This window comes from Enhydra lutris, unplaced genomic scaffold (assembly GCF_002288905.1).
Source record: "Enhydra lutris kenyoni isolate GAN:26980312 unplaced genomic scaffold, ASM228890v2 scaffoldscaffold7, whole genome shotgun sequence".
Classification (NCBI taxonomy): Eukaryota; Metazoa; Chordata; class Mammalia; order Carnivora; family Mustelidae; genus Enhydra; species Enhydra lutris.
This window is the reverse complement of record NW_019154091.1, coordinates 26252753-26270684: the sequence shown is the minus strand read 5'-3', so window position 1 is coordinate 26270684 and position 17932 is coordinate 26252753. Positions and strand designations below refer to the sequence as shown.

The 17932-nt window shown below is 35.8% G+C and overlaps 1 protein-coding gene and 1 pseudogene across 2 annotated transcripts in view; both read right to left on the bottom strand.

Annotated features, from left to right (window-relative positions):
- Positions 1 to 468: 468 nt before the first annotated feature.
- On the bottom strand, positions 469 to 10097 carry LOC111142343 (annotated as a pseudogene).
- Positions 10098 to 12359: 2262 nt separating this feature from the next.
- The window catches only part of LOC111142285 (calcyphosine 2), a 44299-nt gene continuing 38726 nt past the window's right edge, over positions 12360 to 17932 (bottom strand). For both annotated transcript variants that reach the window (XM_022495338.1, XM_022495339.1), the window contains one exon: positions 12360 to 12833. In XM_022495338.1, the coding sequence (XP_022351046.1) occupies positions 12658 to 12833 (176 nt within the window). In that variant the 3' untranslated portion in view covers positions 12360 to 12657. The remainder of the gene's footprint in view (positions 12834 to 17932) is intronic.

The window sequence follows — 17932 nt, the reverse complement described above, 5'->3', positions numbered from 1 at the left end:
TTTTAGCCTCCTACTTCATACCTCAATCAAGAAAACAAAGCTTCTTTCCTCCAACTTCCTACATCCTTTCTCAGAAAATTCATTATCCATGTTAATAACTCAAGATCATTTTTATTTAAAGTGAAAAACAAAGTGCCTGTATTTATGTTATTCTCAATCATTTGGGAGGTCCTAACCCATCTGATAGCTTAGAACATGAAAATAGACCAGATCTGGCCTGAATAACTATAGACAACAGTTATTCCAGTCTATGTATTCCTGTCTCGCTAGGAGCCAGATGAAACACTACCTGGTCCTCCATTTATTATAAATTATATACATACTTTAAATTCTGACACAGTACAATTGGGACTGCTAAAACGGCAAGCTCAGAGACTGTGCCACTTTCAAGATGAAAAAGATAGTGCATCTTTGATCGCTGCAATGGAGAGAGAGCTGCTGAGACTTCATTCTTCAGAATTCACCTCTTCAGAGTCCCACTTTCATCAAGGCACTATCTGCTGGTATTGTTTACAACTCAGGAACAGCACCATTGCTGTCTTGGAGGTCTGGGCTCTGCACCTACAAACTAACCAAACCAACTTCTTGCAAGGTTTGAGAGAAAATAGCAAGACATTTGAAATTACCTTTCTCCAATAAAAAAAACTCAGTGTCATTAATCTTCAAATGCTTTATCACAAGCTGGAGAACTTGTGATTATTTAACAAATTGTCTGTACTTCCAGACTGAGAAGGTACAAAGCTAGTGCAGATGGCTTTGCTTTTGAAAAGACTAGTTGAAAACTGTAAGCTTTCAGCTAAGCTTCCAGTTTACCAAGCCTCAATATTTCTTTCCTTTCTGAAATATGAAGTACAACAGCCTTCTATAAGTAGAAAAAGTTTAAGACAGCAGTATGTTCCATTTCATAGTTCTGAATTTTTTCCCAAAATTATACTTTCCCTTCATTTCCCCTATATTTTCCCTTCAGAAGCAGTGCATTTACATTGACTAATCTGGATTACTTCATGAGTGGGAAATGCATCCTTCTTCAACTATCTGGCAGCCAGCAAAAACAACAGACTCCAGTGTGAGGCAAATTTTAGGTTTCACCTTCATAAAAAAAACAAGGATTTGTCCAAAATATTGGCAGTTAGGGTAAAAGCTTATGTTCAAGTTCCCCCCAAAATGTTGGTTAAATCCTGTAGATCTTGACATTTTCCTGTCTTCAACACAAAATGTTATCATTCTCAAGGCAACCTTCATCAACCCCAGCCCTTTTTTCTTGTGCTTGGGATTTTTGTTCTTATTCCAGGTAGACTTTCAACAGCTCAAATAGCTGGACTCATTCCACAATGCCAAGACCTACGCCCCCAGGTCCTTTACTAGGTAGGAGAGGCAATGTCTGACCTCCAGATGGCTGAGCACAGAGGAGCCTGATGGGCTCCACTCTGAGTCAGGTACCCAGCAGTTTAGCAGTGCCCCCAACAGACATCCGACTCTCCACTGGCACTGACATCTCCTCCTCAGCCTCATAGCCCCAGGTTGACACCTCTGCCCATGGCTATCCTCCTGCTGGCAGCAGCTCCTCCAGCAGACTCAGAAAACTGCTGGTCTCCTAGCCCTTCTGGAGCCACGCCATGCCACCATGCCAGCAGAGGCTGAAGCAAACCTCTTTTTGTTCATCATATTTTTAATAACTGAAGTTAAAAATTGTTCTCTGATATTTCTTTTTTTATAGGACCCCATTTTCATCTCATAAGCAGATATTTTTTCTCTTATCCTTGATATTAACTATACTTTATTTTATTTCTTCTGTTCATTGATGGTCTTTGTTTTCGTGTAAGTTTTTTTCCCCCTGTTTTTGCCTCTCCTAAACTATCTTTTCTTAAATGTCTAGTGATTCTTGGCTGCCCTTTCATTTGTGTAAGTGAGAAGCTAACTGGAAGAAGTACATTGGTGTGTGTTGGTGAGTGGAGAGTATAAACCTGGCTGTCCAGGATTCTAGGACCTATGCAGGAGAAGCTACCTGCTGGTCTTGCATTCCAGTATGCAGATTTTTGCATCCTACTATTTTTAGCTCCTACACACACCCCTACCTTATCCTGTGTCTATTGTCTCTGAACCCAGATGCTCCTTGGCTCAGTTTGTCAGACTAAGCGTGCTATTACTTATGACAGATGTGGGTGGGATAGTCTCCTGACTGCCCAGAAAGTTTAAGGAACCAGGGAAGTTCAATCTATTGGTATATAGATTTTCAACCAATCATGTTGCCAAGTATACCTCATCCCACGTTCTCAGCATTCCGTCAAGCAAATCAGATCAATTCTTATAGGTATTCCATTTCCTGTAGGTGTCTGGAATCCTATTTCTTCGAGTCTGCTAAAACCATTAAATCTCCTCCACCAGCTTGTTATCTAACTTTTAAAAAAAATTCTTTCATCCACTATTCTTCACTGATTATTTTAATGAAAAAATTTTAAAAAGATTTTATTTATTTATTTGTCATAGAGAAGTGAGAGCGAGCACAGGCAGACAGAGTGGCAGGCAGAGGCAGAGGGAGAAGCAGGCTCCCTGCCAAGCAAGGAGCCCGATGTGGGACTCGATCCCAGGAGGCTGGGATCATGACCTGAGCCGAAGGCAGCCGCTTAACCAACTGAGCCACCCAGGCGTCCCTAATGAAATTTTTGAGGGAAAACTGGTGCACAAGGATGCTTAATCTGCCAAGTTTACTGAAAGGGCTCAATAGTTAACTGTTGATATTTCTAAAACATTAGACAAAAAGGCTTAAAAAGATATAAATCTGACCTAAAGTTTGTTACCTTAATGACAATTAAAGAAGGGAGTTAAGCCTGCTCACCAGCCTCTTAACTCTCTTCCATACCAGTCTTTTGTAGAAGAAGCTGGACATGGGGCTCGATCCAAGGACCCTGAGGTCATGACCTGAGCCAAAACCCAAAGTTGACAGCTTTACCGAGTGTGCCATCCAGGGCACCCCTCCTCCTCTTTAACCTCTCTGGCTTCAACTCTGAGAAGCATTTTCCTCTGATTAGCCACCACCAAAAATTGCTGGGACTTCCACAGTTCCTTATATTTTATAATTTGGTTTTTATTTTTATAATAAGACTGCTTCTCACATTAGACACATCATCACATGAGTGTAATGAGTCTGTCATTCATGTGTGCCTCCCCTCAGTGGCTGGCACAGCACGTGACATGTACTAAGTACTCAGTATGTATTTGTTGAAGGAAAGAACAAAGGAGAACTATGGACTTGCTTAAGGGTAAAAAGCAATTAGGCTAAATACTTTCAATTAAGATTAGTGTTTATCTCTAGGTTCAGAATTAGCCAACCATAAGGAACACCAGTGAGACTCTTAATGAAGAAACTAGAATTCAATCATCTAATTGGAAAATAATACTGAAACAGAGACTGTACAAAATAATTGTTTCTGGAGCATGTGTGTGTGCGTATTCTTTTTTTCCATTTTTCTGTAGGATAACTTCTTCTTACAGAGTTCTGAAGAAAATGTGTCTCAGGAAACACAACCAATAAGTCCTACCTTGAAGATGGAAGAAGAGAGCTTCCAAGGAAACAGAAGAAAATGGGGAAACATGAACAAGGCTCCCTTGAGAAAAGATCTTTAATATAAGGAAAGGACAGAATGACATATAAATATGCCATTTATAAGACAGAAGATCAAGATTCAAGAAAAATTTGGAGAACAGCAATAATTTAAGAAAATGAAGACATGGATATTATAATGCTGATATCAAACCTTAAAATATATGAAGAAAACACCTGAATCATAGAGCAAAATCGATAATCAACATAATACAAAGTGGTAACAAATGATCAATCTGAAATCAATACTGGGATGTGTCCTAAAAATGCCTTACGTTTCAAGAAAAAAAATTAAGAATTCTCTATACTTCAAAAGCAGAAGGAAAGTAAACAGATTACTATCAGGAAACCAAAGTCAAGAGTGCTTTTGACTACCAGACAGTGGAGTAACATCTTCAAATGTCTGAAAGAGAAAGTGTATGATCCAAGGCTGCTCTGCCTTCAAGCTGTCCCTATTACATGGTGGCTACAGGAGTTTCTAAGAGATGCTAATTTCCAACAGCCTTTCCACTCCTACATCTTTCTTCAGAGAACAACAGAGTGTGGTACTTAGAATACTAGTAACTCAAGGCTTACAGGAAAATTTGAAGAAACATCTTTCAATGGCTCATAAACTACTCAGTTTAGTGGTACATAAATAATGAAGAACAGATAAAAGAATGGGCATTTAAAGGGGTCAAATGCAGGGATGCCTGGGTAGTGCAGTTGATTGACTCTTGGTTTCAGGTCAGGTAGTGATCTTATGGTTGAGAGATCAAGCCAAGTGTCAGACTCTGTGCTCAAGGTGGAGTCTGCTTAAGTCTCTCTCTCCCTCTGCCCCTGTGCTTGCTCTCTTGTTCACTCTGTCTTGTGTGGGTGCACGTTCTTTCTCTCTCTCTCTAAAATAAATAAATAAATCTGTAAAAGGATAAAATAGAAATGCCCAGAAGGAAAGAAGTTGGTGTGGATTTTAAATAACTCCATTAACTTTTGGAACAAAATCATACTTTAAAAAATGTCAGTTCTTCATATAGCAATCATAAAGAATGTGAAAGGAGAGAAAGAGGAAATAAGACATTTGACATAATAATGATCCAAACGTATTGAGATGACTGAGGCAGATACAATTTTATGGATTATGTCGGTCGACTAATATTTATTGTGTATTTATGTGTCAGACACAAAGCCAGGGACGTACTAGAAGATGAAAATAGAGTGACAAACAATTGGAAGTGCCATTTGCCCTCTCAAGGCAGATATCAGTTGATATAAATGAATATGAGTGTCAAAGTGATACGAAGGATAAACAGGGCTATGGATCCCAATATTTCTGGCATTACAGATGAAACCTGAACGTGTGTTTAAAATTGTTTACAAGAAATTTCAGAAACAAGAAAGCTACCTTCTGAAATATGAAAGGAAAACATAAGTAGGAAATGCATCAAAATCCTACCCTCCCTCTCCCTTTCAGCCTTCACTGCCTTAGGTAACTGACTCCACTACAACTTAGTCAGGTGTCATCTTGCCTGGTTCTTCCCTAATTTTTATAGCACATATAAAAATGCACACCTGCATGTGTGCGTGTGTGCACCCACCCACCCACACACACACACACCCCTAGAGTATTATTTCTATATCTGTCCATGCTGCCACTCACTTCTCACACCTAACAGTCACTGACTTCTTCAACTACAGTTTCTGGGACCCATCACACTTCTTGAGAAAAGAAAGCATGTTTTGTTCTACTTTGGACCACCAGAGTAGGAAAGCCTCTTTCTTCTCTGTCTCAGTAGAAACTCTCACAAGTCCCCTTTTCCACTTCAGGTGGGCCTATATCCATTACAATCTACTGAAACTCCCTCTAACACACGCATACACACATGCACAAACACACACACCACTCAAAGACAGGTGAGGTTCAGATCCCGAGTTAAGTTCTTGGCATTTCTGCTTCCAACCCTGGGATGGTAGAACAAAAAGCAAGTCTGTCTTCTTGGAATGAGACTGAAGGTATCATTTATTCTTTTCTGCATCTTATACCAATAAGAACCAAACATAAGTGATTATCTCTACAAATTATCTTGATATCTCTGATATCCTCCGATATTCATCAAAGTCCTTGGTGAAACAGAAGGAATGGACAAATTCTTTCAGCAAGAAAATTATATGATACTTAATCGAAGACAGTGATGGATAAACTCACTAATTGCCATAACTAATACAATACAATGAGTAACTTTTGCAAGGGTGAAACAAATATTCTGTGAAGTTTTGACGTTATATTAGTCCAATTTCATTTATCTTTAATAAAGTATAACTTTTGGTTTCTGTGTATCACTCATTCCATCAGATCACTTTCCTACACCCAACTCAGATCATACACTTTCTTCTTTAATGTCTCAAAATGATTTTAAAAACTATGGGCCATATTAACTAAATCTCCTGAATATTTGACAGAATGTTTTTAATATTCTTGCTTTATTCAAATTCTAATTAAGAATTTGTTGTACTTACTATATCTATATTAAAAAATAACCCCAAAACTTAGCAGCCTAAAGCAAGGTGGTTCTCATTTGGGTCTGTCCGGTGAACATAGTGAGATGTTAGCTGGGGTAACTGGGTAATCTGGGTAATCATCTGGGTAATCAACCCCAGATGTCTCACTCACATAGTAGACAATTGATCCTAGTTAGTTACCAGCTGGAAGCTCAGATTTGTCTGCTGACCAGAGCACTTCATAGAGCCCCTCCACGTTGGCAGTCTCATATAGTCTGACTTTTTATTTAGTGGCTCAAGTCTTGCAACAAGCAATGAAGACACTTTATGGCTCTTTTTTGCTTAGTCTGAGAAGTCATACAGCATCACTGCAGCCCCAATTTATTGTTGCAATCAAGTAACAAGTCACCTATACCCAACTAGAGAAGACATACACCCCACCTCTTGATGTGACGTCAAGTTCACTATGTAACCATACTTTATGGGATGAGATACTATTCCAGCCATCTTTGGAAAATACAATCTCTTACTGGATACAAGGAAATTGACTGTCTTAGTGTAGACACCAAAGATATTAGGAATGTTGTCTTATGTCTCTATAGTCATAAATTATTAGTCTTCCACATATACCATCTTCCAATTAATTCCAATAGCAATAAATTTTGTTACTAATCACTCTCTCAACCTATCACCTTGCTACAAGCTTTGAAGGAAAAGAACTGATAGCCTTAATATAAGATTTTTATTTTCCTGCATGAGCGCTGATGAAGGAAGAGAACTCATCTCTCTTTAAAACAATGGTTCTTATGATGGCCATTTGGGATTAATCAGAAAAAAAAAAAAGAAAACTCTTCATTAATTTTTTATATCATGCAAAAAACACGGAGGAAATAAATGTATACTGAGTTACATATGTCTGCTAGATTGTGCTAAGCAATATACCTAGATATATATCTACATCTACATCTCTAAGTATATCCATACTTATATCTATAGTCAATCAGTCTTTCAGTACTCAGTGACATTCAGTAGTTTCCCAAAGTCATACCTAATTTGTAGCAGAGTTCAACTTTTGAAATCAGTATTCAATGACTTCAAAGCTTGTGCCCTATCCATATCATTTATGTTAAAATAATAAAGTACATGCTTTTTCTTGATGTTATGGTCATTTGTATATATCCTCAAAATTACCTTTCCTTGTCAACATACATTTTCTTAAGTTCTTCTACACTAATCTCTTCAACCACTGAATAAGTGTGTCACTTTCATAAGTGAATATAATGATATCCTTGAATTCCAGTCACCTGTTCCATATTAGTTTTCTTATCATCTGAAAATCCTAGGAAACTCAACATACAGTTTTAAAGGTGAGAATCTTTTCATTTATACATAAACTTACTCAGCCATAGCTCAGAAATCCCATCCTAACTTGATAAAAGGAGTACTGAAACACAAGAGACTTTGACTGTTTTCCCCTTGCATAAAATTTGTCACCAGATAGGTAATTTTTGAATTCAAATCCTTCCAAATAATGTTGCCTTGCTTAGATATCCAAAAACTACACAAATTAGTTCACGGAGGTTACTGAAGAAAGAAATCTGAAAATGTGTATCTGCTAATACGTTTTTATAAACTATACAATCAAATCTCCAAAAATTTTATCATTTTGGTTTTTTTTTTACAAAACATTGGAAATGCCATCTCAATAATATCGTAATAAATCATATTATTTCAGAGGGATGAATTATTATTACCTCCCTGAGACAACACAAAAAGTACTTCCATGCTCCACCATGCCTACTTTATGCCTGTGTTTTAACAATCATGAAGGAGGGGGTGTTTAAATTTTTAGTCTATTACCTCAGGCATTGTGCCATGCCATATTTGGGTCTGTGATGTGGTGTCTGATAGAGAATTATAGCTGCAAACTGACAACTGTATTAGGAATAGCTAATTTAGTTGTGCACAATAGGGTTTGTTGTTTTTTTTTAATGGCAGTTAACTGTGAGTACCTCCCCCCACAGCCCCCCGGCCAAAGTTTTGAGGTGAGTGAGAATTAGCTACTCTTCCTAACCTTCCTAACTATAATGAAATAAATTTCAGACTAAATTCTGCCACACATACAGACATTTATTAAGCAAGCATTTCTGAGGCGGCTGGGTAGCTGTCGCTTAAGCCTCCAACTCTTAATTTCCACTCAGGTCATGATCTCAGGGTCATGGGATTCAGTCCCACCCTGAGCTCCATGCTCAGTTCAGAGTTTGCTTAGGATTCTCTCTCTCCCTCCCCCGCCCTTCCCCCTGCTTACATCCCCGTGCACATGCTCTCTCTCCATCTCTCTCTCTCTCAAATAAAATATTTAATGAACAAACAAGCATTTCTTAGCAAGGAGGCAGGAGGAGATGACATAACCTCATCTGTAAACTTACTGAAATCCCAGCAGTTCATCCCCTTGGGAACTCCAACCATCACAATGCACAAAAGCTCCCCAGAAGCAGCAGCCCCAGAAGGGGAGGCACCTGGTTACTGTACTGTTATAGTTGGGTAACCAGAAGTTCTAATCCACAGGTGTACACAAGACCATTAAGGGATTCAATGATACACTGTTTTTATGGATCAAACCCACTGTGCTTAGGAGGCTTATTCTGTAGGGATCAAATACTGACTGAGTTCCAGCTAGCTGAAGTGAATATGGTAGCCCCTGGAGTGGTAAGGTCTTGTCGATAAAGTGCTAACTCAAACACCTCCAGTCTGTGTATTCTTTATTAGGGAAACTTACTGCCCCTGTAATTGAAGCTTGCACTAAAGTGCACATTCATACTGTTCAATAGTCTCTGCTATAGTGTTTTAAAGCAACAATGTTAAACTGTAAGAACCATAACCCTTGTTGCTCAAAATCATATTTACCCAGTTAGCAAATCTTGACTGAACACCTACCACGTGTCAGGTATCCTGCATTAGATACCAGGCTCATAAAGTGAAATAAGATATGGTCCTTACCCTTGAAAAGCTTACAAATCGTGGGAAAACATAAGCGAAGTAATAACTATAATATGAAGCGATACATGCTGGACGAAAGGCTCACAGAGGCTGCCTCTGAGATCCAAAGAAGGACAACTGTATCAGACTCAAGAGCTTCTCTGCTTTAGCTTTCTAGAAGAGATGGTTCTTGAGCTAGTGTTAGGAAATCAGTAGGCATTAACTTAGATGTATTAACGGAGATAAGCATTTTAGACAAAAGCAGCAGAGCAGTTCTGAAGTCACAGAGATTTGACACCTCATAATCCAGTCTAAAAACAAGAAGTAGCTCAGAATGGCTGGGGAGGGGGGCTGAAGAGGGGGGCTGGGGGAGGGACAAGGAGAGTGGAGTGTGGAGAGGGAGATGAGCTTAGGGAGACCAGATTATTTAGGTTTTATGTGTTAATGTGAGGAGTTTGAACTTCTCTAAAAGGTATGGGATACCATGGAAGGACTTAAGTAATAGAAGTAAATTTTAGAAAGATCATTCTAATAGAAATGTGTAGGATGGGTTAAAGTGGGATTGGGGAGGAGGCAGAGTTGATGTGGGGGTAATACACATGAAAGGCGGTAAGGCATTGAAAAGTGAAAGCGACGGATGCAAAAGTAAGAAACCACAGGACTTGAGATAAAGTGGATATACAGAGTGTGAGAAAAATCTAGACTATCGAGAGTCTTGGAAATTTCATGGAATAGTGTCACACAGTAAATACCATTGACCCTTGAGCAATATGGATTTGATCTGTGCAGGTCCGCCTACACTCGGAATTTTTTTTATAAATACAGTACTGAAAATGATTTTAATAACATTTTCTTTTCTCTAGCTTACTTTATTTTGAGAATGCTGTATATAACGTAACATACAAAATATGTGTTAGTTGACTATATATGTTATTGGTGAGGGTTCTGGTCAACAATGGGCTATTAGTACTTAAGTTCTGGGGGAGTCAAAAGTTATAGGCAGATTTTCGACTGTACAGGGGATCAGCGACCTTACCTCCATGTTGCTTAATGGTCAACCATCCACATGACGGGCTAAATGAAATCAAGATCAAATGAACAGAAGCTGCACTATGACGCACTTATATATGAAGACATTAAAAAAATGTGTTTTCCTTAGAAGTTCATATAACCATAAAGTAAAAATGGAAGGCTATAACAGGACCTTTTCCTCATTACCAGATTCTAACACTTCCCTATCAACCCACTGAATTTTCTTTGCCCTTCTCATGCTCAGCTTGTCATTTTGGTTCAGTTCCTTCTACTTCTTTAAGCACTTTAACTGCAGATGTTTGCCCTTGCTGGCCAACCTAGTAGTGACTATATTTTATCACAGTACATATTTTGTTTATTCAAGCATTATAAACCAATCTCACATATATATATGCATGTTAAATAACCTGCGGTAAGCACAGCCTATTAAACACAATTCTCTCCTGAAGTAATTCACAACAAATTTGACTGGAAATCCAAAGTAATTAATAAAATGTGTTTCATAGCATCAAAATTATGTGTTATTTTAAGTGACTCTATGTGACTCTACAGTCACTGGCTCATTAAGTACATATGGTCATATACTATAAAATTTAAAAGAGGAACATACACTTTTATCTATATTATGCTCTAGTTGCTCCATCATTCAAATATATATTCTTTCCTAATTAAAATATAGCTTAAAATTCCTAAATAGTATCCCTTGTTTTCTAATATAGTTTGAGTTGCCCTAAAAATTCTGTAAAACATTATTTATAAGAATAGAGACACTAAAATTAATATGTAGAATTCAATAAACAGTATAGCTATTGGGAAAACAACTCTATACCACAAAGACATCTTGAAGATCTAGAGAATGATAAAATATACTTAACCATAAAATTCATGTAACATCACTACAACATATAATTTCATATTTAATATTTTAATGTTAATCAAGAGATATTTTAGACTCCTAAAGACTGTGAAGCATAGAATTTCAAATGTCAGTTATTATGCTGTGGGTGTTTGAAAATGTAACTACATAATTAAATGCCCCTCTATTAAACTGGGTACTAAATAATAGATTTTATTATACCAAAATCAAAGAATGCAGACAATAAAGCAAATGCAGAATAATTTATTGTGCCACCAATTAAAATTTAACAAAATACACAAATAACATATTGAATATGTATTTTCTAACTCTACACTGAAATAAAGTGTAAAATAATGAGAAATTAACTATTCCTAAGCTCCTAAGTTGAGAAACTTTTTGCAAACACATATGAATATTTATATTAAGAAGGTGGAGGCTTATTTAGGAGTATGCTGTGGCATTAACATGTGAAGTCCCAGAAGAATCTTCTCTTTTTTCATAATATGACAGTCTATACATTTTCTGATTATATTCACAAGAAAATATGCTTAACAACATAAGACTGGAAAGGACGATTATAATACACCTAACCATTAAATAATATCTATTTAGAAGAAAATATGTAAGTTGCTTAGTATAACAAAAAGAGATGTTTAGAATAACATACATTCATTTTAGGACACAAACATCCTTTTACATTTTGTTAAGAATTACTAAACTATCCCTGAGTCCATACATGGGATAATGCACTTTTTGAGATCTTTATTTAAAAATCTAAGAAAATATTTTCCCTCCCATTTTGTATTGTTTCTAGCTAACAGTAATTCTGTGTAGGTAATAAGGATTCCAGTTAAAAATAGAACAAAAGAAGGAACAGAGCTGATCACTTGAATAATTACATTGTGCTCTACTGGACAAACAACAGCACATAATTTAGAAGAATCCACAAGACAAGTCAGTATTTAAATAAGCATTTGAAGGGTAAGCCTCCATCATTCTAAATATTTATGCTACACAAAACATCTATACCATGTGGAAAATTTCTCTTGCATATCCTCTAATTCTTTTAACGTTTTCAAATGTTTTAAACAAGCTGAACTATTTGAAGTCTTAGAGGCTTTGGACCCAATTCCAGTTCATCAAATTGAGAATGGTGGCAATCATATTTTGGGGAATGAGTAGCCAAAAAACAATGGATGAGTAACTTGGTTACTATACTGAAGCTCTCATATAGTTTGATACAGATGTAACTTTCCTATGAAGCCTAATTTTAACAATGACCTTTATGGAGGGGGTGGGGGGTTGGGTGAGCCTGGTGGTGGGTATTATGGAGGGCATGTATTGCATGGAGCACTGGGTGTGGTGCATAAACAATGAATTTTGTAACACAAACACACACACACAAATAAAATAAAATTAAATTTTTAAAAAATGACCTTTAAAACATATCCAAGATAAGTAATGAATCAGAAAGATAGAGCTTTACACGCTTAGAGTCAGGCAAACACTCAGACATGCACATGACCAGACATATACCACCCTTCAGCTCTTTTTCTGATTCCTCCTACCAGACTCAACCTGTTTGAGAAAAACAAAAAACAAAAAACAAAAGAAGTCCTAGAAAAATATATTCCAGGGTTTGACCACATTTTACATTCAATTCACCTCGCTTTAGAAGGCTCAGTGCTGAAGACACACTCATTCTAAAAAACTAAATTCTCCAAGGAGTACGTACAATATTAACAAAATCTTCATCATGTACTATCCCTATACTTAGACCTTCATAGTAATCTTCAAATTCACCATAGGTCACTTCATCAGACTTGCTGCAGGCATCTTTTAATGTTTCTAGAAAAGATAATTTGATTTCTTCCTCTGTGGAATGGCCTGTAAGATAGTACCGACTGTGAAACAATTTCCTTAAAACACTAGTAAAATGACTGATTACAATAAAGAAATACTTAATCACCTTATGAAATCTTTTCAACAATTTCAAATCTTATGTCAAACTACCCTCCAATTTATTTAAACAGTTTCTTGCATGAATCAGAATTTAATGGTGATGACTTCAATACACATTCAAGGCAACTTTTAAGCCTCTGATCAGATGTGTCCTATAGGTATAAACAAAATAAGAGTCACTACTGTAGATATTCTTTTATATCTTAATGTTTTAGAGGACTCAGCTTTATTCTCATTAGAAATGAGGAAAGAAGATAACAAGTAAATAATTTCAAAGATTTATAGGCTGTTAACACAGTAACCCAATGTGTGAAAAACATCCCTATATTCAGGCATTAGCTATTTTATGAATCAGTTATTCATAACTGCAGCTAGAAAATACTACCACAAATAAGATTCAAAGGCCTATGAAAATCTTTGCTGGAAGAATTTTCACTAGATTAAATCACTCTATTTTAATCTCTGACATTAAGTAGGCTATTTCCACTACATCATACTAAATATGATTAATTTCATTCTATAGGAAGATGCTACTGAGAATCAAAAATGTAAAAAAATTATAATGCTTCAATTTGTTATGTAAAGAGAGAACGTAACTGCTAAGTAAAATAAGTCAGCCAGAGAGACAAATACCATATGATTTCGTTCATATGTGGAATTTAAGAAATAAAACAGATGATCATAGGGGAAGGGAATGAAAAATGAAATAAAAGAAAAAACAGACAGGGAGGCAAACCATAAGAGACTTAGCTATAGGGAACAAACTGGGGGCTGTAGAGGGGGGTGGGGGTGGGGTAACTGGGTGATGGGCATTAAGGAGGGAATGTGTTGTAATGAGCACTGGGTGTTGTATGCAAGTGATGAGTCACTAAACTCTATCCTGAAACTAACAATACACTATATGTTAACTAACTTGAATTCAAATAAATAAATAAATAAAATCTAAAAGAAAGAAAATTACTCATTTGAACATGCTATATCCATTAAGATTCCTAACTCTGTGTATTACTGAGATGATAGAGACGTTGTAGTCTCCACCCAAGGATTGTGACTGAAAAGTACTTCTAAAAAGAATATTCCACTGAGTTTAATTTGGGAGAAGCAGGTCAATTTTAGCAAATCAGGAAGAATATATTAAACCTGGAGATTTTATATCTCTAGAATCACCCTTTCACAGCCATTTAAATTCAATTAAAATACTGTAAAAGTTCTTAAAACACACACACACACACACACACACAGGCACACCTGGGTGGCTCAGTTGGTTAAGGGTCTGCCTTCAGCTCAGGTCAGGATCTCCCAGCATCAGGCTCCTTACTCAGCAGGGACCCTGCTTCTCCCTCTCCCTCTGCTGCTCCCCCTGCTTGTGCACTAGCTCTCTTTCTCTGTCTGACAAATAAATAAATAAAATATTTAAAACAAAACAAAACAAAACAAAACACCAAAGAGGCAACATAAAATATCTGATTCAGTCTTTTAATTCATTTGATTTTTTTTAATTCAGGAAGAGAACAATATTTAATTAATTTAATTTAATTAATATTTAATTAAGTAGCTTGGGTTATTTTGTGGTCAGTGAAAACGAAGGAGCAATCTCAGGTGCTCCCTACTCACATGGATTTATATCTATTCCCAGGATTCTAGCATGGAGGAGGAAAAAAGATATTCTTTAAGTTTTTAATAAGAGGAATTAAAAGATGAAAGGAAGCTACAAAATATGGTCAGATGATAATCAAAGAAAATAGAGACCCATATACAAAGGCAAAAAAGTGTCAGAGAAATCTAAATGACCCTCTAAATCACTCTGAAGCCATGTTGCATTTTAAAATTACAAACTTAAATTGGGAAAACCACCTTAATTGTCTAATGAGGTGGGCAAAATTAGGATAAGGGTTGGATATTTTTCAAAAAGCAGAAGTTCTCTAATGGACTTCATCATTCATTGTTAAGGGCCTTTCAAATTAAAAAAAAAATGCTTTAGATGTTTGCTGTCTTTTAAAAATATGTGCAAAATAGAGAAAATGATTATTTTATTTTTAAAAAAGGCTGAATGAACAAGGACTGGATAATTATGCTCTGCAGAAATGATAATATAAAACAATAGAGTGAATTTGTGATTGAGTGTTAGTCAAGGGTTAAAATTAACCAAGATCTAATATATATAAAAATATATACCTGTTGGCAAAAGAGATTTCCTCCTCTGTTTATCACCCATACTTTTGAACAAATGAGTTTTAATACTATTTTTTAATGAAAACATTTTTTATTTAAATTTTTGTTTCAAATACTCAAGATTTTTATACCTCCTCTGTATCACCATCCAAGAACTACTTACCTTTTATCATTTTTAACTAACCTTTCTTTCTGTCTACTTGGACACCATGAAGTATTTTATTTTATTTTTTTTTTTAAGATTTTATTTATTTATTTGTCAGAGAGACAAAGAGAGGGAGAGAGCACAAGCAGGGGGAGCAGCAGGCAGAGGGAGAAGAAAGCTCCCCCACTGAGCAGGGAGCCTGACATGGGACTCCATCCCAGGACCGAGGGATCATGACCTGAGCTGAAGGCAGATGCTTAACCAACTGCGTCACCACCCAGGTGTCCCACCATGAAGTATTTTAATAAACAATGATAATATCTTTACAGAGAAATACATTTGGAACATTTCATTTCTATTAAAGCTGAAAATATCTTTTTCTAATAAATTATTTAAGTATAGTAAAAAGAAAGTATTTTCTATAGTAAAAATGTGCTACAAAAGCCTTAATTTGAAATTAATTATAAATTGTAAATAATCTAGGAACGCCTGGGTGGCTTAGTCAGTTGAACGTCCAACTCTAGGTTTGGCTCTGGTATGATCCTGAGGTCATGAGATGGAGTCCCGTGCTGGGCTCCAAATTCGGTGGGAAGTCTGCTTCTCTCCTTCTCACTCTGTCCCTCCCTTTGCTCACTCTCTCTCTCTCTCTTTCTCAAATAGATAAATATTTTTTAATTGTAAATCATTTATATTCCAGAGATGGGCATGTGACTAGATTATAATTTGTATTGATAGGTAATATTTTTAAACTTTAAACTTTAAAAAACTTCAATGGGTGTTTGTTTTTCTTTTTTAGACTGCTTGTACCTACTAGCTTATTTTCCTTAATGTGAATGCAAAGATGAGATATGGAATTTTGGGTTTGGGGTTTTTTTTTTTTGAGGTGTTGGAATTTCTTAAACTAATGAAGGCTTATCCAACAAAAACAAAACCCTCACCAACAATTCAATGACATCTAACAAAACTAAAGCTGCTTTAGCAACTTAATTAAGATTGTTAGAAGGGAGAAAACAAAGAGAAAAACAATGTAGGATGTTGAAATCATCTAATTTTGAAATAAGAAAACTATCTTGTTCTTATACTTAGCAAGCTAATTAAGGAAGAAAAGCAGGGAATGACATAGGTTTAAAGAAAAAGATATGCTAAATCCAATTCAATAATGCTAGAAATTTTCTTACGGCAACTGCAGTTCATTTAAAGTCATTGATAAGCAAATTAAACTATTCTGACCTTAGGCTATCAGAAATCAGGAAGCCAGTGATAGTTACCTTTAATCTTTATAACAAATTGTTGTTTTTTTCACTTCATAATTAAAAGTAATAAATAAACCATTTATAAGGGTTAATGGTGATAAACAAAAGTAATTACAGGGTAACTTCTTTTAATAATAAAAATATCAAAGAAAAATTCTGGAATAGTATTCTATAGTATTTAACAGTATATGATCAAAATCATAAATTAGTAAGAAACTTCATAAAATATAAATTACAAATGGTCAAAAAATACAAAAATATGTTTAACCTTCCAAATAACCAGGGAAATGCAAATAAAATTTTTTTTTAGTCTATCAGATTGGCAAAATTCTGTGGTGTTGGGAGGACAGTCGGGGAAATGAATTCTCCAACTAACGGCAATATAATCTGGTATAGCCATCTTATAATGCAATTTTAAGTATCAGTTAAAATTTGAAATGTAGATATTCTAGGTATTGAAATTACCACCCCATAAGAAACAGCAGAAAATGAGCCTGAGGAGTCATAAATAAACATATTCGTTGCTTCATTGTTTAGAAATTTAAAGTCTGCCAGTAGGAGCCTAACTAGGTAAATTGTAGTGTATTGATTTTTAAAAAGAATAATATGCAGCAGATAAAAATAAGGTGGTTCAATATGGATTAATATGGCAAGAGCTCCAAAACATATTTTTGAGTGTAAAAAGTAAACTACATACCATGGTGTTCAGTGTACCTGTCATGCTAAAAAAATATATATATTCAAGAAGTATTTGATATTTATAGCACCTATATAGCTATGAAAATTCACAGAGTAAGGACATATAAGAAATGTATATATATTAAATGATAATGTTACCTCTATAGAGGAACGTGTGATGAAAAGAGGAGAGTCACGGTGGCCAAATACTTTCTTTCTTTCTTTTTTTTTTTTAAAGATTTTATTTATTTATTTGACAGACAGACATCACAAGTAGGCAGAAAGGCAGGCAGAGAGAGAGGAAGGGAAGCAGGCTCCCTGCTGAGCAGAAAGCCCGATGAGGGGGCTCGATCCCAGGACCCTGAGATCATGACCTGAGCCGAAGACAGAAGCTTTAACCCACTGAGCCACCCAGGCGCCCCCAAATACTTTCTTTATACTAAGAATGTATTAATAAATCAACTATATAAAAATTTAAGTCAGAAAAAATATAGTAGGTAATGAATCTCTAAAATTACAGATCTTCCCTGACTCACAATAAAGTTGTATCTGATAAACCTATTGTAAACTGAAACTGTCTTAAGCTGAAAATGCTCTTAATTCATCTAACCTAAAAGACCATAGTTTAGCCTAACCCACCTTAGTCGTGCCCAGAACACTTACAATTAGCCTACACTTGGGCAAAATCACCTAAGACAAAGCCCATTTTATAATACAGTATTGAGTATCTCATGTAATTCATTGAATACTGTGTATATATATGTATATATACTGTA